The 25,156-nt window shown below is 51.0% G+C and overlaps 1 protein-coding gene across 1 annotated transcript; it reads left to right on the top strand.

Moving 5' to 3' along the window:
• Positions 1-322: 322 nt before the first annotated feature.
• LOC119092807 (chitin synthase chs-2) lies at positions 323-24,871 on the top strand. The gene is made up of 18 exons (XM_037215725.1): positions 323-571; positions 3,695-3,825; positions 9,545-9,707; positions 10,164-10,376; positions 11,428-11,627; positions 11,911-12,058; positions 12,327-12,529; positions 12,952-14,310; positions 14,577-14,744; positions 15,776-16,081; positions 16,306-16,541; positions 18,253-18,377; positions 19,325-19,485; positions 19,763-19,939; positions 20,740-20,907; positions 21,701-21,929; positions 22,231-22,376; positions 22,880-24,871. The coding sequence occupies exons 1-18, from the start codon at positions 337-339 to the stop codon at positions 23,027-23,029; spliced, it is 4,518 nt and encodes a 1,505-aa protein (XP_037071620.1). The 5' UTR covers positions 323-336; the 3' UTR covers positions 23,030-24,871.
• The last annotated feature ends 285 nt before the right edge of the window (positions 24,872-25,156 follow it).

Below are 25,156 nucleotides of genomic sequence, written 5' to 3'. Positions count from 1 at the left end.
GGTACACTGTGGTATGCACACTAATGTACCAGGCGACCAGACTCATGTTACGCCAGGAGTCAGGGTTGAATCCAGTATTCATGCGTTTAAGCTGATTCAAGCTGAAGTTATGGACGACAGACAAAGCTGTAACAGGCTAGAAACGCACCGCTAACCATGATTGCGTTAACATGCATCAACATGATTTCAAAGCACAAATCCATTGACCCCGAATGCTGCAAATGCCACCGCATCGATCCGCCAGGTGGCCTGTGGTCGTGACGCTGAGATGACCGGATTGTCGCCGCCCCCGAGCTGACGCTGCCTCCACTGACCTGCCGCAGCCGGCGCAGCGTGATGCCCGAGCTGAAGAAGTGGGACGTGTTCCGCGTCATCCCGCCCGACAACGACTCCGGCTCGGCCGCCGACCAGCGCTGCCTCGACATCACCATCAAGATTGTCAAGGTCATCGTCTACATCATCACCTTCGGCATCGTGCTGGCGTCCGGCGTCATCGCCAAGGGCACCACGCTCTTCATGACTTCGCAGCTCAAACAGCACAAGTCGCTGGAGTACTGCAACAAACGGATAGGTAAGGGAAAGGCCATGGACTTTTGGCGTGTAAGCACATGAATAAGCCCAGCAATGGTCTTAACGCACTGTTGCTGCATCCACTCTTATGCCAGGGCTTGAGACATCTGTACAGCATAGCTTCCCTCCCCACCTAAATTAGAACTAGCGTCCTTGCTCATTGCTCCCTGAAACTTTCACCGAAATCCATGCCCTCGCAATTAACTGCCAACTTCAGAAGCCTTACGATCGCGCGTACCTGACTACCCTCCATGCGTGCCTGGCTTTCTCTTTACTTCCTTGCTCCTGGGAAACGCAGTGGACAACAGCGCAGACTGTGTGATCATAAAAACCTACATGGCTGAGCTCTTTTCTTATCGCTGATAACGTCTCCGTTTTTACAAACTAAAGAGCATCAGGTCAGTATCGTCATCCTTTCACTTATTCCTGAAGCGCATGCAAAAAAGGTCCAGAGGAAATCGGTTGCACTTATTGGTAAGTTCATGGTAATGTGAAGCAGTACCTCGTAAGGGTATCACCCCATGCTGCTATTGGGGACATTTTGAGCAAGCCAATTTAATTGGTGTGTTGTCTACCAGACGGACTTCGGATTTTAGGACTTTGCCATGACTTTTACCATGGACTTAATAGGACAACCATGGACTGAGGTATGGTAGGGAGTGATGTCCTCATACCGTCAGTCGCAGCAAGCTTGCCAGTTTGGGGCGCTGAGTCATCCCTATTCAAACATTCCAGGTATGGCTGTGTCACGTGACGCCCACAAGGGTCAGAGATCGCTATCTAAATCCAACCACGCTGTTTGGGTGGTGATAGCAGCAGGCGTGTCATCGGCGGCAGTGTCGGTCACGCAGCCCGCTCGTGCCCGGACCCCGACATGGCCGGCGCTGCCGAGCCGTCACACTTCCCGCCGGCAGGCTCATCCAGAGTCACTCACGCTGTCGTGGTGCTTACAGAGTGCATGACAGCTGCACGGGGACCTTGGGGCTACTCTGGCGCCATCTGGGGTCCACTTCCAAGCTGGTCGCTGCCATGGCCGGCCACACGCGCTCGGTCCCGCGCCTGCCGAATGTGCGTGGGAGGGCCGGCCAAGGTCGGCCGATCGACTTTCATCTGCTGTTTGGGCCCGTCCCGACGCAGGGCGGCGGTGTGGGGTGGGTGGTGGTGATAGCGGGGCGGACATCGCCCCTCATCTGCTGTTTGGGCCCGTCCCAACGCAGGGCGGCGGTGTGGGGTGGGTGGTGGTGATAGCGGGCGGACATCGCTCCCATGTCGCCGCACCTGGCGGCAGGGGTGCGCCCGGGAGTCGGTCAGACGAAGAAATATTCTCTGAAAAGTATGCCTCAAAGGCATCGGTTGAACTGTGTCATTCTTACGCCTCAAGGTTTACCTCGTCGGATGATAGAAATTAGTGCTGGGTTCGTTCCTTTATTGTTTTTTAATGGGTTTGTACAGGCCAGACTCTGCATGGAGGGCATGCACAGTAACTGATGCAACTCAGGCTCTAGGTCACCCAGGGACCGCAACTTATACTTTGGAGCAAATACAGGAGCTTTTCACCGGAACAGGCTTCCATTTCTTGTAACGGTTCTATTAGTATTCGGCTTGGACGCTGTTTTACGAGCCAGTATCCCTTACCAGCCGCTACAAAACACCCCATGATTACGGGGTCACGGTGCGGTTGTTTTTCGGGACGTTTTACTGCTTGGTGGTAACCCATTCAGCGCCACAACATTACGCGTCGATTCAATAGAAAGTGAAACTATTGTGTGCGTTTCGGTAGCATGACCTTATCTGCGATGCGTTCTAAACTTGGGTCGGCCAGTCAGCTCTACCAGAATCAATCCCCTTCGGCTCCGTTTGTCTTCATCGACAGTATAGCTCATATCATGCCAAAAGACTATAGTAATAACGTCACAGACGTTCCGCGCCGTGAAAACAACCCACAGCCATCAAACTGCTCGTGAGGGCACCGGGCTACTGCTGTACCGGTCAGCGTCTCATAGCTGACCACAGCCGGTACCGCAGCCGAGCGCGTCTGTCCGGCCGGCGGCCCAGCTCGGCCGCGCCAGCTGACGCCCCGCTGCCCGCTGCCGTCGCTGCCGTCCGCCGGTCCGGAATGGTGGCAGCGGTCGCGCCTGAGCGCGCCCGCCGCCAGTTTCTCTTCCCAGGCGGCGGCGGCGGCGGCGATCGCGGCGGCGGCGGTCGCGGCGGCGGCGGTCGAGGTCAGGGGTCAGCCCGCCGCCGGCCCCGTCGTGTGACCCAGCCAGCGAAAGTGAAGCGGGTGTGGCCGCGACACGCCGCTCATTAGCGACACGAGCGCCGGCCCTGACATGACCCGGCGCCCCGCGCTGGGCGCCGGAGGGCTTGACACGCAACGCGACAGGGCTCCGCCGGGTTTTTGCGTCGGTTTAGAAACCAGTCGCGACTCAGCACAAAAACAAGCAGACCGCACCGCTTATTGGCGTACCGGGCAGCGCTATGACGGCTCGTAGACGGGCCGGCAGAGGCTAGGAAAAACTCCTGGTGGTGACCAGATATGCGCGGTACTCGTGTTAAACGCTACCCGCTAAACAGCCTTGAAATGACGTCAGACAATCGGTCTATTTGAAGCGACCGAAGGAAGGTCAGGCTGCTACCCTGGTAGTGTCTGCCAGGCGAGCCACCAAGGGTTGTGTGATGCTAAATGCTACTTGTCGATTCATTCCGCACAATGCCCCATCACATATCTCACCGTGCTGTAGCTTGCCAGCTGCCGTGCTGTCCTGTCGCTTACATGGCTTTCCTTGCAACCGCCGTGTTCGTGATCGTGTGTTCGATAGTGTTCCATTCGTATGAAATCCTCGATATACGGCTGGGCGTCTCGCCACCGAAAGTGCTCCGTTCGTGCGATAGTGCTTGGAACACGGCTCGGCGTCTCGCCACTGATGGTGCTCCGTTCGTGCGATAGTGCTTGGAGTACGGCTCGGCGTCTCGCCACCGATGGTGCTCCGTTCGTGCGATAGTGCTTGGAGTACAGCTGGACGTCTCGCCACCGAAAGTGCTCCGTTCGTGCGATAGTGCTTGGAGTACGGCTGGGAGTCTCGCCACCGATGGTGCTCCGTTCACTGACCGATGTGGTTGGCAGGTCTGGACAAGACGTGGCGGGTGGAGCTGCCCGACGTCGAGAAGGTGGCCTGGGTATGGTGCCTCTTCTTCTGCTTCATCACCCCCGAGGCCGGCACCTGGATACGGTCCACCCGGATGTGCATCTTCAAGGTGAGGTGGTCGCCGTAGCTGTAGTGTGGGCGCGGCGGGCGGCGGCCGCGTGAAGACGCATCACGCGGTGTTTCATCCTGACCTTCGTGCGAAGTGCGAGTGTGATCTCACGCCTCGTGCGAAGAGTGGGCGGAATGCCCCACTTCGCTCTCACAGTGCATTAACATAACGGGACGCAGGTATGGCAGTGTTTTGATGCTGCATGCGTAATTATGCTCGTCTTATTTGGTTGAAAACAAGTGAAGTCTTTGGGGTTTATGGTGAAGCAAATTGTCTGCCTTAATAACAAACGTTTTTGTTGACAAGAACATGAATTGCAACGTCTTTGTTGTGTAAGAGCTGGTAATGCCTCACTGTAACGTCACACCCAATGCTCCATACATCATGTTACGGGGATTACCCGCTACCCAGGGCTGCTGTGCACGGCCATGCAGTGCGCCTCGGCCATCGTTGTCTCGGAGCGTTGGGTCAGAAGTCGGAGCGGCCGGGCCAACCGCCGCCCGGACATGATGGCACAGACATCAGAGACGGTCCGTACACCAATCAGAGACGGTCCAGCCACCACCCCTGCCGCCTGCGCTGCAATTTTTAGTGCCTCACAAGATATACTACTAATGACCAGACGTCGTCTGCTTCTTATCCTCTGTGAGATCAACATGGCTAGTTAGCGATCGAAAACCAGCCGAAGAGGAAGGGCATGTGAATAAGACAGCACTAATAGCTTTATTCTTCGTGAAGTAACCAAGAGAATGGAGAGATGAATGGATTGGTATTTCGGCCACTTACCTTTATCGAAACGAATATCGATATTAAAATTCAAAACTGCTCGCTATTCCATTCGATTTTTTGTGTTTTTTGTTTTTTTACAGCGAGCCACAGCTTTTACAGTTTACCAACATTCAGGGGATTGAACAAGGGACAGTTTTCAGCCATTGCTACCATACAGTGCTTATGTAGCTAATGGATAAAATGCGAGAAAATACGTGTGCATGCAAACGACTTTAAGTAAGAAGCCATCACACCACATGTCATTCAAACATGCAAGCAGTTTCAAACAAACAGGCATCACGCATGACGCATCACATATAAATGCAGACAATATCAACTAGACAGGCGTCGCGCGTAACGCGGTAGGCATCACTCACACATGTAAACGATTTTAAGCTAGCGCATCACACGTCAAGCCACATATCACATTCTCATAGTCGGCCATGATGAACCCTGTATTTTGAGGTATGGGCGTCGGTTTCTTACAAGAATGGACTCACTAATTTTCCTTACTTAACTAGACTTACTATGCTTAATTAGACTATGTTCCCCCATTTTTTAGCACAGTTTACACTCAATTTTGTAAACCACGTTTTATTGCGTGCGAACCCCTTAAAACCCAGACCTGCAAAGATGACACCTGTTGACCCCCGATCACTTAGGCTTCGAGATATTAGGTTTCACTCGAGATTTTCCTAGCTTATTGTTGTTCTTCCAAGCTATGCGTATGCGCAGGTCTGATTTTTTAAACGATATGTTTGATTTTCTAAAGCGAGGGTTCATCTATGTAAAGTAGTGGTAAGAATTTATTGTCAGGCAGAGCGTGTTCCCGTTTCCTACCACCCATCCCCCACATGCTCTAGATTGTTTTACCTCCTTCAACATCCCACCTAAAAGTCGCGGAGAATGTACATTGCCCAACAGCAAAGCCCATATTTTGTTCATTTTCTTTCTTCCTTTTCTTCCTTGTTCATGCTTTTCATTATTTGATGAGCTGCTAACACCCTTGAAGAACATGTACAAATTATGCTGTGCTTGGTGAAAATTGGATGCGCTGATTCACAGTGCAGAGTTATACCACAGTTGGTGGGCCTGATAAAGAGCTCCGGTTCTAACACTGTGCGGTTGCTCCTCCTTTCACCCGTCACTGGTGTATTCAAATATGGGACCCATTCCGTCACCTGCACGCTCCATCGTAAAAGCTTAATCGTGATGCCGATTGTTCATGAACTCTGAAAATTCTTCAACGGCACGCTGTCCGTGTGTCTATGCTGTAGCATAGCCATCGATGTATCTAGCTAAGAAAGTTGGTTTTGATGGGCTGGTGGCCAGTGTATTCGTTTCAAACTGGTCTAAAAATATTACCGCCAGGGGAGGAACGCATGGGCTTTCCACTGCCATGCCCAATTTCTATGCATAGTGGCTATCTCCGAACGAGAAAATTTTATCCTGGAGACACTTCCAAAAGATCGCATGCATCCTCTTTTGAGATCGAACATATCGAATGGCTCTGTTTCAAGAGATCGACAAAAAAACATTTTACAATGAACGGCTATGTATCGGCCTTCTGACACAATGCACCTTTGAAACGCTACGTGTGTGCCTTCCGTCAAAACAAAAAATGTATAACAAATATTTCCAAAAATAAGATGGGAATTCAGCTCCACACATGGTCCCTAAAAAGCCGTGTGTGAACTCGGGTGTCAAACCTGTTTACCGATATTGGTTCAGTAAAGCTTAACAATTATCTTTGGAAGGGTTGTTTTTCCCGTTCCCTGCGTGCGGATTTAAGTCCTAGTCGCTACCATTTAAAATACTTGTTGAATTTGCTTAGGTTTCAGTGACTATCCACGAAATGACTGTATCAGCCAGCTTGACCTCAAAGGCGATACATCGGTAAGCAATATGACAGCCTGCAAGAGCTGATTTTTTTCGAAGAAAGCAGCCATGAACCATCTTTATGATAACCCAATGCATCAAAATGCCAATGGTTCCGTCTGTGTGTTCTGTAGATTATCATCTCTATGAAGGAGAACAGGAAAAGTTGCGATACTTCCGTTCGGAGAGGTTGGAATTTCGTTGAGATGCAGACCGATGGCCGACTATGATTTTTGTCGGTAAAGAGGTTTTTAGCAGAACGTATAGGTTCGTAAAGATTGTACAAGTTCCTTTTGGTCGGTTCAAGGCTTATGAGAGATGATAATGACAGCTTATGGCAAATATCTACTAGATGTTTAAAACCCATATAACCTTGTTGTGTTAGTAACGTTCACAACTGTGGCCAAGCTACATAGAATCGAAAATAAATGAAAATTACTAGCTAAAATCTCGCTTTGCTGTCGTTGCGCGTTTTGACGACATTACAAGCAATTGCTGCTCCCAATCGTTCATTTAAACGAGTTTTTAAACGGGCAAAAGAGGCGATAATGCTCGTTGAGACACGGCTGGGCCCCGTGATCAATCAAATAACACTTGCAGTCTGGTCCGAACGGTATCCATATGCATGCAACGACATTTTGAAATGCGTACGTTGTTGTCACATTCCGTTTTTGTTTCGTTTTTGTTAATGCGGCATCAAAGTTTTTGACGACTCTAGGCATTACAAGCGACAGCCGCCAGTCGGATGAAGGCGTCTTTTCGACTACAGTATATCACTTCGTCCTGTCTGCATTCTAGACCCAACCACCTTCACATTTCATTTAACACAGCTTAGTATTCGGCGTCCACCAGCACCAGTCACTTCGCCGTGCGGTATTGCACGCAGCAAACCCGCTTAGAATAGTTCCTTGGACCACTTATCGGCTCAGTCTTAATCCTCGTGTCCATTCGAAGCACGTGGACATTGGATCGTCGCTTCGATGGTGTCAGTGTGATCTGCTACCTTGGAACGTTGGGCATGTCTCAGATGAGGTTCGCTGCCTTGCTGACAGCTAGTGACTGCAAATTAGGCCTGCGTTCTGCTGGTCTGTGGGTGGTTTCCGTTTGAACCGAGGAGAGTGGGAGACAGAACCAACAAATAGGAACGGGGTAACATGTAGTGTTTCATTGTCGGATACTTTTATACCGCGTAAATTTTTGCAATGTGAGAACACATACAGACTTGCAAGAGGTTGTGGTTCTTCGCATTGTGATATTGCTAAGCGTTTTCAGCATGGCTGAAGAAACACATTACCGTTTCATATGCCAAGGTTCCAGCAAAGCCTGAGCCCAAAAGGCAACCGTCTATCGTGATTACCAGTCTTACTATCCAGTTGTAGCCAACATTGTAACCTGTTCCGAGTTGACCAAAACACCATTTTTGGGAGTGGCATGAACATATTAAATACTACGCGTGTAGGACGGCCTTTGACCAACGCGCACACACTGCAAGCGGCTTCTTTGTCCCTGCAATCGCTCGTTTTGTTGTCGGGTGTTGCAACTTAGCTCCAGCAGCTATGTGAGCGTGTTTTTCAGTTCCATCTGCTCTCAAAGTGTACGGTTAGTCCTGCACACGTGACGTAAGTCCTGCTAAAGTAATGTCAGCCAGCCAAGCATGACGTCATTCCATAAGTATGACGTGGTTTATCCCAATATGACGTCAGCTCCTCCCTTCTCATTGGTGTTATGACTCGGTCAACGTTGAAGGTACACGGGCAGCCACACCTCTCAGAAGATGACTTCACTCCTCTGAGTGTCTGGTCGATCCTCAGAGTGTAACGCAAGCTGGGTCGGACTCTGTGACGTCATATTGTGACGTCATCCATGCATGTGTCACGCCGGTTCTTCGAATGCAGTGTAAACATCGTTTGTCCTCGGAGGTTTTGAAGCGTGACATCAGTTTTTTTCTTCCTCTGAGTGTGACGTTACTTCCGTCAGTTTTCTGCGTGAGACGCAGGTCTTCTGACGTGCTCCAAGTGTCGTCAGTTATCTGCAGGTGACGTCAGTCCTCTGAGCGTGAAATCTGCACCCGCTCCGTGGCCGTGATCTCAGTCCTTTAAGAGTGGGACATCGTGCTTTGGGTGGAACGCTGGTCATCTCTGGGTGTGAAATTAATCCACTATAAGTGTGACACCAGCCCTCAAAGTCGCGCGTCAGTCAAAGCTGATTGCTACGTGTTATCTGAGGCCCAACCACGACGCCGGAAGAGTAAAGTCGATCATCTGAGGGTGTCTTGTCTGTTCTCTGTGAGTGTGATATCAGTCATATGACAGCGTGACGTCAGTTTCGCTCATGCTCTTGATGTGACCTCAGATCAGCCAGTTTTTGTTGTTGTTGGACGCCGCCCCTCTGAGCAAAGAATAATCTATCATAGTTTGTCATCGGTCACCTCTGAGTGTAACGACATTCATCTCAGAGTTGACAACGTTTATCTGGGAAAAGGACAGCTGGCACCTAAATGCGACGTCAATTATTTATTAGTGTAAAGTCAGCCTTCTGAGCGTGATGTCGTTCATCTCTGAGTGGAACGAAAGTCATCTCTGATTGTGACGACAGCTATCTGAAAATGTAACGATAGTCAGTCATTGCTGAGTATCTTAAGAGTCGTCTGTGTGCGGCGTCAGTCATTTCTGCGGGTAATGTCGGTCCCACGAGGATATAACCTCAGTCCATCAAGAATTGGCGTCAGTTATCTGCGGGCGTGACGTCAGTCATCTCTGGGTGAAACAGCAGCCAACCGTGGGTGAGGCGACATCGTGCGAGAATGTGACAGCAATGATCTGAGTGTGATGTTAGCCTCTTCTGATCGTGATGTCAACCAATTCTGAGAGTGATGTTAGCCGATTCTGAGAGTGATGCCATTTCTCTGAACGGGACGTCAGTCAAATCTGAGTGTGACACAAGTCACCTGGGGATGCAGCTTCGGAATGCTGCATCCCCGGTGACGCCTCTCATGACGTCATTCCTCAGCGAGTGTGACGTCATCCCTTGATGGGTGTGACGTCAGTCCCCTGAGCGTGACGTTCGCCGCCAGTCGATCCGGCGTCCCGAGTTCAGCCACTTCCTGGTCGTCGTGCTGTTCGAGACGTTGCATACGATCGGTCTGGCGCTGCTCGTCTTCTTCGTGCTGCCGGACCTCGATGCCGTCAAGGGCGTCATGCTCACCAACTGCGTCTGCATCGTGCCTGGGGTGCTCGGTACGTGGTGCCCGGGGAGATTTGTACTTGGTACTGGGACTGGCAGGTGCGTGATACTGGGAGCGCTGTGGGTGAGTTCCTTATTTGCAATATTCAATATTTGCGATATTGCCTTGTTATCAACTATTCCGATATTTGCAATGCTTTAAACAGATGAAGTGTGATGGGCTCACCAAGCGTGTTTAGTCTACATGCTAGCTCTCAAACGCTGGAAAACACTAATAGTCCCAGGCCTTTTGTCTGATCTGAGAAGCACAAGTCACACTTTTTCTGTTTGTTATTTTTGTATACTTTTCTGTTACACACTGTTTCACAACCTATGGAATGTATGATGATGCATGACTGTCCATTAGCTCTTCGCACTTCCTGGCCGCACAGAAATCGAGAGGCAGTGAATTCATCTCAATCTCCAGGCATCCGTCACCACGCTGTCAACGGGCTCCACGATATCCGCAGGCATGCTGTCGCGCACCAACCGGGAGTCGAGGCGATTCCTGAAGACGGTGTGCGACATCGCAGCCATCCTGGGCCAGGCCACCGGCTTCATTGTCTGGCCCATCATTGAGTACCAGAAGGGCAACACCAAGGCGTGCTGGGCCATTCCGCTGGCCGTCGTGCTGACATCTCTCGGATGGTGGGAGAACTACGTGGATCGGAAGTCAAAAATCGGTGAGTGGTTTTCGTGGTAAACAAAATCGGTGAGTGGTTTTCGTGGCGTAGGGAGCACCGAGCCCTTGAAAGCTTACTGTGTACATAGAGAAGCAGAAACGCCATGCATTTCTTCTTGACTGCTTACATACGGCTGGCTCCATTAACACGGGACTGCTGAACTTATGCGGGGATATGACATTCTCTGGGAGGTTTTCAAATCTGAATGAATTAGCAAAGTCATGTCTGTGTGCACGGTCATCCCTGAAGCTCAGCTGGTGAACGACCGGCTGTCTGGCAGCTGCGTGGCAAACATGTGGCCTCCTGTCTTAAAAACCGCCCTTCTGTAATTCAATAAAGGTCAATTGGCAACTGAACTCGGGAACCATGCTGCCACGGGGCAACAAAGCCCAACAACACCAGGTATCAGCTGATGTCGGCGGTAAAGACAGATTTCCTCCGGGAATTTCCTTTTAGTTGGCATGCTAGACTACGCTGTTGTGACCGATTTTTGCGGTTGCTTTTAGTTGGTATCGGAAAACAGGCTTCACAGTGAGGACAGGCTCAGTGAAGACCGAACGGGGCCCATAAGATAGCGGCTAGTAGGGAAGGGGGGGGGGAGTGGTTAATCAGAGGCGGTACCATAAAGTATGTTGCGATCTTTCGACAGAAAATTAACGTTCGAAAGTCCCTTATTGGGTGGGAAAGTGGGATCTCTGCAACAAACAATGCTTTGTAAGGGCTTGATCCCAAAGCCGCGTCCGAAAAGTAATCCTCCATTTTTTAAGAAGCCAGGAACATTTGACATCGCATTCATCCAAGACGTACCAGAAAGCTGTCTGTTGTGCCCGCGATTGTTCGGCCAAAGCCCTGACTTCACATTGCTTGAAAAGAACAAGCTGCTTACGACATAAATCACCGCACAATATTTGTACAATGATGAAGGTATGTGTGAAAGGATGCTTGTTCTGCCTGTCACGGTGGTTCCCGTTGTTTCTCAACCACTTGTATTGTCTAGAGTGCACGACATCGTAAACAGACCACAGCAGATGACCTTTGGTTTTTTTGACAGGTATTGTTCAGTACCTGGGAACAATCAAGGAGAAAATGAAGAAGACGCGCTATTGGGTATACTTGTTCGCATCACTTTGGAAGATACTAGTATTCTTCGCGTGCATGCTGTTCTTCATGTTCCTCCGTCTGGACAACGTAGGAGATTTATTTACCAAGTTTACAGATAGCTTCAACCAACACAAGATATTTGTCAACGAGGTAGGTGACTATTGATCTAAGCACCGACTGCAGCACGAGCCCGCTGCGCAAATGCTAACTTAATTGTCTTACGGCTGTGAGTTGTTTTCATTTGAGCATTAGACAACAGGCAAGGTTGAATTTTAAGAATCTAGCTGCGTTTGCAAGAGCTTCATTCCATACACGTCTCATCACGGAAGCAGATGACGCACAGTCCTGAGGCAGTGACCAGAACTCTTAAATGATGTCGGCTCGCACCGCGGTGTAACGGACGGTTGAGGGACCTGTTCTGTGGACCCGCCAGACTTCTCGCGCCCTGCTCGGCACGGCTACGGACACTGCCGACTTCGCCAAGCTTTTCACGGATACCAAGACCATCTTCTCGGATGGCAACACCGCCATCTACGTGTGCTTGATACAGATATTTGCAGCCTACTCCGCATACATATTTGGTAAGTCTCGGAAGTATCTGACAAGGGCTTATCGTGACGTTTTTTTTTTTACTTAGTACTGTGTGTCTGGTGTTTGCACTACAAATCTTGTTATCTCCAAAGAGTGGCTCTGTGGTGTTGTATTTCATGTTGCACTTGATCCTGTCCGACATATTGTCTACAGACAGCTGCAGATAATTAGAAAGCAATGATAACTACGATAATCGTTTCCGGGAAAACGGTCGACGTTCTTTACACTCAAAAATGCGTTCTCACCGGCCCATTTCAGGCAAGTTTGCGTGCAAGATCTGCATCCAGGGCTTCAGCTTCGCGTTCCCGGTGAACCTGACGATCCCGGTGACTCTGTCGCTGCTGCTGATGGGCTGCGGCCTTCGCTCCGGTGACGCCTGCTTCCTGCGCGACACCATCCCCGGCTACCTCTTCTTCGAGTGTCCGCGCGGCGACTACATCAAGGACTTCATTGCTGGCGAGGTGCAGCCACTGTGCAAAGCATGCTCATAATTTGAATGGCATTCAATGTCACAGAGATAGCTGTCAAACATGGCATGCATTTCATAATTGGATCCACTGCATTGGAGAATGCCTTCCAAACTTTATCTTACATGATTTTGGAAGTAGTTTATGATGAGAAACGTTTTTTAATTATGTAAAAACAGTCTAATGTAGTCTTTAGTCAGCTGTGTGGAAAGCGTTGTAGCCATCGCCCTTTGTATGGTATGATAATAACCTGCGCCCATTGACTATCTTCAGCAGTGAAATGTGGCAGCCTAGCCAGGCGTTTTCGGTGCTGCTGGTCAGCTGTGCGTTGCGTAACTTCGGCACTGCCCCCCATCGCAACGGTTATTGGGAAGACACTTCGCTGACGCCCCCCCCCCCCCCTTCCCGCCTTTCAGCACGTCTGGATCTGGGTGCTGTGGCTGTTCTCCCAGACGTGGATCACGCTGCACATCTGGACGCCGCACTGCGAGCGGCTGGCCACCACCGAGAAGCTGTTCGTCACGCCCATGTACAACTCGCTGCTGATCGACCAGTCGCTGGGCATGAACCGGCGCCAGGACGACGCGCCTGAGCGCCTGGAGTCGGACTCGCGCGCGGCCGACCCGGACGACCCGGACGGCACGCAGCACTACGAGACCATCAGCATCCACACCGACTCGTCGCAGACGGCCAACGTGCGCGCCACTGACCACATTACGCGCATCATCGCCTGCGCCACCATGTGGCACGAGACGCGCGACGAGATGATGGACATGCTCAAGTCGGTGCTGCGCATGGACGAAGATCAGTCGGCCATGAAGGTGGCACAGGAGTACCTCAAGGTGCGCGACAAGGACTACTACGAGTTCGAGACGCACATCTTCTTCGACGACGCCTTCGAGATGTCGGACGAGGACGAGGACGAGCAGGTGGCCAACCGATTCGTCCGCATGCTGGTGGAGTGTATCGACGAGGCGGCGTCGCACGTGCACCAGATCCCGATCCGGCTGCGGCCGCCCACCAAGATTCCGACGCCGTACGGCGGTCGGCTCACCTGGACGCTGCCCGGCAAGACGAAGCTGATCGCGCACCTGAAGAACAAGATGCTGATCCGGCACCGCAAGCGCTGGAGCCAGGTGATGTACATGTACTACCTGCTCGGCTACCGGCTGATGGAGCTGGACATCTCGGTGGAGCGCAAGGAGATCATGGCCGACAACACCTACCTGCTGACGCTGGACGGCGACATCGACTTCCAGCCGTCCGCCGTCAAGCTGCTGGTCGATCTGATGAAGAAGAACCGCAACCTGGGCGCCGCGTGTGGCCGCATCCACCCGGTGGGCTCGGGCCCGATGGTGTGGTACCAGCTGTTCGAGTACGCCATCGGCCATTGGCTGCAGAAGGCCACCGAGCACATGATCGGCTGCGTGCTCTGCAGTCCCGGCTGCTTCTCGCTTTTCCGCGCCAAGGGCCTGATGGACGACAACGTGATGAAGAAGTACACGCTGACGTCGCACCAGGCACGGCACTACGTGCAGTACGATCAGGGCGAAGACCGCTGGCTGTGCACCCTCCTACTGCAGAGAGGCTACCGGGTGGACTATTCGGCCGCCTCCGACGCCTACACCCACTGTCCGGAGGGCTTCAGCGAGTTCTACAACCAGCGCCGCCGCTGGGTGCCCTCCACGATCGCCAACATCATGGACCTGCTCATGGACTACAGAAACACCATCAAGATCAACGACAACATCTCCATGCCGTACATCATGTACCAGGTGCGATGAGGTTCCAGAGGCAGATATACATGATAGTGGTTGCGCCTACTGACAACTTCTAAAGCTATATTGTCATTTAACACCGTGTTGATCTGTGTGCCCTATGTGCCTTTCTTGAGCTGTATCAAGATGTTTCAGGTTGAGAAGGTTTGGACGTCGACAAGAATTCAGTCAGCATGTGCAATTGCGTTAAAATTCGTATGGTCTGTTGCACGTTCAGCAACCACATGCCGCACCTCTCAGAGACAATGTCGGCCATTTTTCAGTCATTCCTGATGGCAGGCACCATTCTGGGGCCGGGAACAATCTTCCTCATGTTGGTGGGAGCGTTCGTGGCAGCCTTCCGCATCGACAACTGGACATCGTTCCAGTACAACATTTACCCCATTTTGGTGTTCATGCTGGTCTGCTTCACCATGAAGTCCAACATCCAGGTGCAGTGTTAAGTCAGCATGGGTGGTGAAGACTCATAGCGTATTCGTTGTGTGTAACCGAGCTTGCTGTCAGTGTTACAATACTGGCAGCAATACGAATCATGAGTTGGAGGGTCTCATGTTGAGTTACTGACCTTCATCATACCACAGGGTCCTGGTTTAATGACGTAATGCTACATAGCGATTTTGTTGGCGGTACCGAATATTATGAGCTGTATTTATCCCCAAGAATCGCCATAAGCAAACTTTTTATTAATGTAATCGTTTAGGATTACAACGTCTTTTAATAATACCTCCTAGCATGTTAAATGTCCCCAACTCAGCACAATAATTTTTTACTCATAATGCCGGAAAACAAAAAAGCTGCAAGCCTCTCTTACCGATATCAGGTAACACGAATATGAGGGCAGCCCAGCTACAGGCTTAGACGGTTCATTACTTCCACACAACGTATTTGATTCAGTCATGTCAGCTAACCCTGATATCATCAGTCTTATCATACAAGGCTACATTATGCAGGGGACATGACTCTGCAGCTCATAGCGCTGCGTGTGTGTGTATGTCATTGGGGCTTTTCGACGCACTCTACTGCCGAAGCTGTATGGCGTCGCCTACCTCTCACCCTGGCAGGAAAGGGCGGGCACCGCGGGGAATCGAACTCCGTACCTCTGTTTCCCAGACGCGGAGTGGTTAACGCAGACGCGTTAACCACTACGCTACCGGCACCCCTTATAACGCTGCGGCGAATGAAGTGTCCATCGCTCAGACCTACAATAACTGTAGGGCGTGGCGATATGCTGAGTAGAATGTAGAGATCTGAGCGAGTAGAGTGTAGTGATTTTTATGTCAACAGCTGTTTGCTATTTTTGGTCGTTACGACGAGTGGAGACACTTTTTTACACCTCTTAGCAGCTCAGACACGACCTAAAGGCCTTCCATTGTAATATCAAGTTTTCACTTTGTTCTGGACCAAGCAGACTATACATGTTGACTATGGCCAGTGTGCTGAGCAAGAAACCTGTTTTGTGCAGCTGCTGGTGGCCCAGATCCTGTCTGCGGCGTATGCCCTTATCATGATGGCTGTGATAGTGGGCACGACGCTCCAGCTGTACGAGGACGGGCCTGGATCGCCTTCCTTCATCTTCCTCATCGCCACTATCCTGTCCATGGTCATAGCGGCCGTCCTCCATCCGCAGGAGTTCAAGTGCATTTTCCCTGGCTTCATCTACCTGCTCTCCATCCCGTCCATGTACCTGCTGCTGATCCTGTACTCCCTAACTAACCTAAACAACGTCACATGGGGTACTCGTGAGGTCCTCGCCAAGAAGACCAAGAAGGTAAGGCGAACAAAGGAACAACGGGTCGCGTACGCTATAGCCCTTAGCGCAAACTAATTAATGCTTACACAAATTAGTGCAAGGCCATAATCTAAAGTTCAGTTTCTTACTGGGCGTTCTCACTTCCTGAAGCGTGAGCGTGTGAATTCCACGGCATCTCTGAAACATGCTTGCCGTACTTGATTTGCAGAGACGTGGTGACATATCTAACTGGCCGTTGGTAGGAGCTGGAGGAGGAAAGAAAGGCTTTGGAGGAGGCCAAGAAGCGCCCGGACGGCATCCTCGGCTACCTCTACAGCACGAAATCCGCAGACCAGGACGGGTCGATCGAGTTCAACTTTGCCAACCTGTTCCGCATCATGTGCTGCACCTACCCGAAGCAGATTGATGAGCGCGAGCAGCTGAAACGCATCGCTGACTCGCTGGACGCGCTCAACCGGCGCATGGACCTGGTGGAGGGGTGAGTTCCTCACTGGGAAGCAAGGTGAACGGGATGCCTTGACAGACAAATATCTGGAGAAAGGGGTGCAATAATCTATCAGGCAAAAAAGTTAAGTTAACAACGACTGAGGCGATGAAGCACTTACCTGGAAAAATCGGTGGCGTAGTCAGTGGGTTTTTGAAAGGCAGTGGCTGGCTGAATTGCTCACCTAGAATTTGCTGGGGCGAAAAGTCGGCGAGTAAATTACGGGCCAGCGCGCAATGATGACATCGAGCGGCAGGGGTTTCGTTTGATGCGCTCACGGGTCCCCGATGAACAGCCGGATCACACTGATCCGTTTGTGTATTTTCGTCGTGAGATGATCTTGCGGGAAATAAACTTCGCAAATGGTTCTACTGTAGAGGCGACGCCAGACAGATGGATCAGGAATAGCTCCTACGGATTATCTTTGGAGAGCAGTCGTTTGACAATGTGGTTGTGGTTACCTTATTTTATGGCCGCTAGCATTATGCATATCGCCAGTGACAATATTTCTGAGAAACATCTGGGTATGAAAAGTGAATCATCGAGGCTTTACGGCGCACTCAGCTGCTGAGGCTATATGGCGTCGCCTGCTTCTCACCCTGATAGGAGGGGCGGGCACCGCCGAATATGGAAACCCGGACTTCTGGTTTCCCAAACGAACAAAAGCGTTGGCTGGCAATATAGATGAAGAGCGAATTTTTGGACACCACGCTGTGGCGCCCATCCCAGTGTTTCTTACGGTAATCTCTTCAGTACTGAGCCGTCACTTTTTACGTCAAACAAAACCTAACATGGGATGAATTTGGAAAAAGAGAGTGTTAAAGAGAGAGAGTGTTATGCGTTCCGTTCTGGTAACTGGTCTGCGTATACCGTCTCAAACTGTCTTGGCAAGAGACATTGAATGACTTTCCAACTGACCCCTTATTTGGCATCCATACATTCGGCAGCGCCAAGCGCAACTGAATGTTGTGCTCTTCTACATTAACGTTTCGAAGTCGTTTACTTGTCGATAGCATGACTGTGTTTAGTTTATGCAGTGATTGGCAAGTAAGGTAAGTAAATAAATGAGAAGAATTGACCCGCAGTATCCACCAACGGCATATTTCTGTATTCGCGACTGACACCGAAACGGATTATGTATACTTTGGAATACTCAGTCTGAGATTCAGAACACATTCCGTTACGCAACGTGTCGTTTCGGTTCATACAAATATCAAATGTATACGCCACATTAAAAGGTTCATTTACAGAGACACTGTTTTGCAATGCATGAATCCATCGCAGACGCGACGTCACAAAAATAGTGTATCATTCTTTTTGCATTCCTAATTGCGCCATTTTAAATTTTGAAATACTGGATGTCAGAGAAGACCAAGTGTTGAAAGGCTCCGTTTGTTGGCTCCCTTTGAGCCATTCAACAATACAAAAAAATCCGAGTCTACCAGATTCAAAGATTTTAAGAGCATCAGCGCACTATATGCGATTGCCTTCTACACAAGATAGTAAGCAAGCCAGCTAGTAAGCAGAGTACAATGACTGGCTTGTGCTCGTTGAAACAATCTGGTCGTTTGCGCATCCTTTCTTACCCGATGAATGTTTATTCCTCTGCCGGTTTGCAGTCATTTGAAAGTTAATGCTGAATGTACAATGTTTGAATGAGCTTGAATGAATGACTGAATATGAATAAATGGTTATGCGTCTCCAGGGGCCACCACCACGGGCGACGATGCAGCTTCAGCCGCAGCTCGAATCATGGAGGCCTCATCAGCACCGTCAAGGAGGACCGCTCTGCCTGCTCCGACACAGGCGACACCAACAGCGACACGTCAGGTGAGGACTGCACCCACACCAGCAGCGACACGTCAGGTGAGAACTGTACTCACACCAACAGCGACACGTCAGGTGAGGACTGCACCCACACCAGCAGCGACACGTCAGGTGAGGACTGCACTCACACCAGCAGCGACACGTCAGGTGAGGACTGCACGCACACCAGCAGCGACACGTCAGGTGAGGACTGCACCCACACCAGCAGCGACACGTCAGGTGAGAACTGTACTCACACCAACAGCGACACGTCAGGTGAGGACTGCACCCACACCAGCAGCGACACGTCAGGTGAGGACTGCACTCACACCAACAGCGACACGTCAGGTGAGGACTGCACCCACAGCAGCGACACGTCAGGTGAGGACTGCACTCACACCAACAGCGACACGTCAGGTGAGGACTGACTGTACACACCCACACACAGCAGCGACACGTCAGGTGAGGACTGCACTCACACCAACAGCGACACGTCAGGTGAGGACTGCACTCACACTAACAGCGACACGTCAGGTGAGGACTGTACTCACACCAACAGCGATACGTCAGGTGAGGACTGCACTCACACCAACAGCGACACGTCAGGTGAGGACTGCACTCACACCAACAGCGACACGTCAGGTTAGGACTGTACTCACACCAACAGCGATACGTCAGGTTAGGACTGCACTCAAACCACCAGTGATGTGTACAGGAAAAGACCGCTCGGACACCAGTGGCAGAACGCCAGATGAAAGCTGCCTTAACGCCAGCAGTGATACGTCAGCAGGTCGTCGCTCCGGCGGTAACATCGGTTGTGTCTGTCTGCATGACATGCAGCACCGATTGTCAGCTGATGCCTTGGGCGAACTGTGTGCAGATGACGTCATTAACTTGTGCAGATGACGTCACTCCACTCACTCTTGCGTTACGGACTCATCCGTCCTTATCTAACCGCCCCAACCTCGCAGAACCGAGGGAGAAGCGAGATCAGCTGAAGAACCCACTTTGGATCGAGGACAAGGCGCTACGAAAGGGCAAGGTGGAGTACCTGCCGCCGAACGAGATCCAGTTTTGGCAGGACTTGATCTCCCAGTACCTCTGGCCTCTGGACGAGAACCAGGAGGAGAAGGTGGGCTGCCAGGACGGTCGGAACGGTTAGGAATATGTACATTTGTATATATATATATATATATATATATATATATATATATATATTATACATTTATGTATATATCGTGTCAGATATGGCTGGTAGCAATTTTTTACATGCAAAAATGAATAGCAGCAGAAATGTAGCGGACGGCACCTGTTCAGTCCCGATTTTAAGGCTGCAGTCCAGTCTGCCTTCGACGGTGACGATGCTTTACGCCTTCTCACTCCCGCTGACATGCTGTGTTCTGTTTCAGAAACGAATCGCTCAGGAGCTGGCCGAACTGAGAAACCAGTCCGTCTTTATCTTCTTCATGTGCAACGCGCTGTTCATCCTGATCGTGTTCCTACTGCAGCTGAACAAGGATAACATCCACGTGGACTGGCCGCTGGGCGTGAAGTACAACATCACGCTGATCGAGGAGACGGGACAGGTACGGCAGCTGACGCGTTCCGCGCTAGCACCACACCTCAACCAGGAGCCGCTGTGTTCCTTAGCGTGCTGGAAGGGCCTTCAGAAATGATGCGGTGTTGGGAGTACATGCAAACATAATTCTTGAGCTTTGTTCTTCAAGTACGAGCATGCAACTCATGAATTTAAAGAGTTTCTCGAAGTGCTAGGATGTGCTTTTTTCTTCTTTCTTTTTTTTTTGCTGGCAAGCCCATTTCTGGTCGATGCAAATATGACCGTATGCGTCCTGTATTGCAATGTTGGGCTGAGCGCACCAAAATCATCGTGTATTTCAACATGCCTTTCGCCCAGGATTCCAACCAATTAAAGGGCTAGAAATTATGCATTCGTTATTTGCACGCAACTATAAAAGCCTCAGGTGCAGGGCACGTCAATTCTACCACTTGTTCCTTCCTGGAATCGCGAACAATCATGGGCAGCGAATGCTTGCTTTTCGAGCTGCGTACATGATGTAATGATTGTGTCACCTGCTTAACCAAGCAAATGTGCCTGCCCATGCCTTTAGGGCCTGCGCTTATGACGTCACTCAGCAAAATTTGTCTTTGATGGAGGTCTGAGATTAGTCCTACCTTTGTGTACTGGCTCAACCACGTACAATGATTACGTAAATAAGTAGATATGTGATTATGCTACGATTGTACTGGACAACGCGGAGCAGCATCTTTACATCATCTTTCTTTTTGTTCTCATGAATACGTAATTCTACAACCATCCGGCGCACATCAGGCACATATATATCACCATCCTTGGGTCTGTTGTCAGGTGCTCATCAACAAGGAGTACCTGCAGATGGAGCCGATCGGTCTCGTCTTCGTCTTTTTCTTCGCCCTCATCCTGCTCATCCAGTTCATCGCCATGTTGTTCCATCGCTTTGTGACTCTGTCTCACATTCTATCGTCTTGCGAGCTCACCAGCTGCTGCAATACGGAGGTATGTGAACTTCTCTGGGGTCACACACATGTTGGCGCAGGGTGCTCAGTGTTCTCACTAGCAGCAGGAATGGCTTCAACTGCATTTGCAAATAAAGGAGCATGTGAGAAGACAACACGTACGATTTGGGGCAGGAACGGGAGCGGATACGGTGCGAGAACGTATGGAAAACAACTTCCAAACTTTCTGAACTTGTCACGTGTTTGATGAAAGATTATGATTCGATTTAGTGTTGTGGTTGGGTACCACTGCTGAAGATTTGCATTGTGATTACGCACATGAATACAACGTAACAGGAGTAGCCTTTTCGTCGCTTAGGCAAAGCATTACTGATTTCAAAACGTCGAAAAGGCATCAATCCGAAGGAGGAGTGTTTCGATATTCGGCGAAGAAAGACTGGATGCTATGCAGAGCATAGCCCTCACACTCGCCGTTAGATGTAAGGACGCTAGTGTAACGTAAATTTCATGGGGCTACATATAATAATCTGAGATGTAGCTCCATGAAATATTTTTTACTTTCATGGGGCCTTGGGTCATTTAATTCTTGACGCGTTCCTACTCTCCTTTCAACATTTCTTGCTTTTCTGGTGGTACACAGCTTACATTCCGTGTTTTCAAAAATGCCGTGTGGGCAGCCTACGCTAAGCCGTCGAGAGTTGCAGCCACTCTTTTTGACAATAATAATGATCTTAGTAGTTATATGCGTCGTAAGATAAATTAACAGACTGCCAGGCAAAGCCATTTTGACGCCGCTGACGTGTCGCCTGACAACGCCATTTTGACGCCCGCAGAACAAGGACACGCCGGAGGAGATGCTGCGCAAGAACGCTGTAGAGATCGTGAAGAACATGCAGAGGCTGCGGGACGACCGCGCCGAATCGTACGAAGGCGAGAACCGGTTGGCGCGCCGGCGCACCATTCAGAACCTGGTGAACCAGCAGCAGAAGCGGCAGCCGATTGGCACGCTCGACGTCGCCTTCAGAAAGCGCTTCCAGCAGCTGAGCAGCCAGACAGCCGAGGGTGAGTGCTGAACGTGCAGCGAGCGCGGACGATGCGTGCTTGACATGCGGTGAACGATGGGGCTCATGCTATGTTATGTGGTGATATGCTACGTACAACTGGTTGCTGATCTGTACACTTGGCACACCTCTATGCTCCTTGATAGTAGTAAATATTTAATGCAGCCCCGTTTTGTATCTGCAGCGACGACATGACTCAGACAGGACACGCGCCTTCAATGTTTTACAAACTGGACCGGGTGTGGATGCTGCCGGATACCAGATCCATCTGTGATTGTGCTGAGCTTCGTATGACCCCACAGCCACACCGATCCTGGGGAACATGCGGAAGATGAGTATGCGTGCGGACGCGCTGCGAGCCCTGGAGCAGCGCAAGAACTCAGTTATGCAGGAGCGCAGGAGAAAGCGGATGGAGACGCTCGGTGCACACAACGACTTCAATAAAAAGGTGCGGAGAGGGTTTTGCTGCGCACATCTGTGAGCAGCAAATCTGTGCAAAACTATTATGGGCGTTTCTAGTGACAGACGCCAGTACTGCTGAACGGCACTGTGCTCACCCTTCCACTGAGCGTGCTCTGTCCCGTGTGCCGCAGCACCCTTATGACCCCCCGTCCACTCAGCGTGCCCCGTCCCGTGTGCCGCAGCACCCTTGTGACCACCCTCCCACTAAGCGTGCCCTGTCCCGTGTGCCGCAGCACCCTTGTGGCCACCCTTCCACTGAGCGTGTCCCGTCCCGTGTGCCGCAGCACCCCTGTGACCACCCTCCCACTGAGCGTGCTCCGTCCCGTGTGCCGCAGCACCCTTATGACTCCCCGTCCACTCAGCGTGCTCTGTCCCGTGTGCCGCAGCACCCTTGTGACCACCCTCCCACTGAGCGTGCTCCCGTCCCGTGTGCCGCAGCACCCCTGTGACCACCCTCCCACTGAGCGTGCTCCGTCCCTTGTGCCGCAGCCCCGTCACCGCAGTTCGAACGCGTCGGGCGTGAGTAGCCTGCAGGGAGCCTTTCTGCAGAGGAACGGGCACCCGGCCGCCGCCCGTCACAACGACGGCTACGAAAACAGCTCCGAGGACGAGGAGCTGGTGCTGCCGACTGAACCCTGAACGTCCGTTGGGCGCCGAAGCTGGAGCGATATCAGAGCTGCCAATGAGCCCTGAGCGAACCTGAGCGAACTACGAGCGAACAAACTCTAAGCGATGCTAGTGCTGCCAACGGACGCCTGGGCGGAGCTAGCGCCCTCACATAAACGCTGAGCGATGCTAGTGCCGTCAACGGGCGCCTGAGTGGAGCTGGCGCCCCCACATAAGCCCTGAGCGATGCTGGTGCTGCCAACGGACGTATGAGCAAACTTGGCGCCCTCACATAAACCCTGAGCGATGCTGATGCTGCCAACGAAACGCCGAGCGGAGCTGGAGCGGCCAGCCAGACTCGCGGAGAAGTCGGTACTGCCAGCCATGCCTTGGACGGCACTGGTTCTGGCGGCGGCGTTGGAGTGAGAATGACCGGGGAATGACTGTCAATCACCGAATCGTTCTCGGTGTTTTGAAGAACACCAGCTCTGGGTCCAGGCTGTCTTGTGGAGCGCCAACCTCAACCCGACCTGTGATATATCTCCTGCCTGCCGTCGTTTGCCGATGGCCGATGGTGCCTGTCTGAAGAAGCCTTTGCGACCTGCCGTCTTCGAAATGGTGCTGTAGCAAGTAAATATCTACCAAAGATTTGTTAGCGTTATAAACAGACAGCGGTTTATCCTACTTTACTGTGCAGCAATAGTCCGTATTTTACTAGGCTGGAAACATGAAGAAAGCGCTTGGCTCCGACGCCCTCGTTTGACATGTCCCGACAGCCGATGGCGGCAGACATTGCGCTACAGTTTCGGAAACATGGACCAAACCTGTCGATAAACGTGCAGATGCCTGGAGCTTTACGTCCAGAAGGACGCGGTTTGTTCTAATGCTCAACAGCCGTACTGATGTCTGTTTTTATCGTGTGAATGTGATTATTTGCTGGCAGCCGGTGGTCAAGTTATTCCGCACTATGAAAACATGATTATAAGGCAGTCTAGGATCTGAACCATTTTGACAGGCGACCTTTTCAACAATGTTGAAGCTTAGGCCAACGTTGGGTCAATGATCTAATGTGAATGGTTGCTAACCAGACTGAGCTTTCAAGGAATGTTTTTCAGCCCAGGATTAAGCTCTCGTGCCTCTTTTGCTCGTTCGATGTATTCTTATCCGTGTTTTTCCCGGTGTTCGTGCACTTCCATTGCGATTTGATAAGCGAATTGCTCAAGTGACTTAGTTTGCGTAGCCTGAGTGCAAGCGCGGCAAGTGGCCGTGATGGGAGTGCTCTGTAGTCATGCGTGATTGTCGTGACTAATCCTCCAGCATGAACCAGCATAGCGACCAAGTTTTTGTAAGATTGAGGGTTTGGGCTAATTTATGTACTGGTGAAACCGTCGCCACCTCGTAGCGCGGGTATTGGCTAGGTTACCACACCCGGTGCCGTGTGGCGCTCGCTTGGTGCACTCTGTTCGAAACTGTCATCTGCCTGGCAAAGTATCCAGCAGTCCAGGAAAGCATAGCAAAGCCAGGAAAAAAGCATCGTAGCGCCGTGATCCTTTGCTACGCAGGATCACACGCGGTGACAGAGCGAGAGTCATGTCGTAATTCCCAGACGCTTACCGGGCCTACAAGTGTAAATGTATCCCCATGGGACTTGTCATGGGCGCCCAACATGTGTCTTCCATACACGCGTGTAGGGGCATCCGCCGTGATGCTACCTATCTTGCAGCTTTCGTAAATAATGTAGGGCTGACGATGACTTGGCGGCTTAACTTATTACCTGCGTGAATGTAAGCTTTGTTTGTGTTACGGGCAGCGTAGTGCTGTCGATCATGCGAGGTGTACCACGTATATTGCGAGAAATATAGCATGAACCAGGAATGGTCCCTTTGCCCCACAGCATTAAACTGACACTGGCCGCTTCTGAATCATCCACTTGTCATAGTTCTCGAGGCAGAAGGAGAGACTGACATGCACGAGGCCTCAGCAGTCTTATCTGAGTAATCGGAGGCCACCGCTTGCTTAATCGACTTGTAATTACACAGTTTCAAGGTTATCGCTTTCAGACGTCTGTGTGGCGACAGGTTGCGCCGTGTTTTCACCTGCTCGCGCACATCCGCACTTTTACGCACGGTGGATATGTTCATGCCTGAGCGTCCCATGAGA

The sequence above is a fragment of the Pollicipes pollicipes genome, unplaced genomic scaffold, assembly GCF_011947565.3.
Source record: "Pollicipes pollicipes isolate AB1234 unplaced genomic scaffold, Ppol_2.1 Scaffold_3449;HRSCAF=4056_pilon_pilon_pilon, whole genome shotgun sequence".
Classification (NCBI taxonomy): domain Eukaryota; kingdom Metazoa; phylum Arthropoda; class Thecostraca; order Pollicipedomorpha; family Pollicipedidae; genus Pollicipes; species Pollicipes pollicipes.
This window is presented reverse-complemented; position numbering and strand designations above follow the sequence as displayed.

Bases quoted from the DNA above. Each gene is read 5' to 3' on its own strand.
- LOC119092807 (XM_037215725.1), top strand. From the start codon at position 337: ATGCCCGAGCTGAAGAAGTGGGACGTGTTCCGCGTCATCCCGCCCGAC. The intron at 16,082-16,305 runs GTAAGGCGAACA...GGCCGTTGGTAG, and splicing joins TCGCCAAGAAGACCAAGAAG to GAGCTGGAGGAGGAAAGAAA. The intron at 18,378-19,324 runs GTGAGGACTGCA...CCAACCTCGCAG, and splicing joins CACCAACAGCGACACGTCAG to AACCGAGGGAGAAGCGAGAT.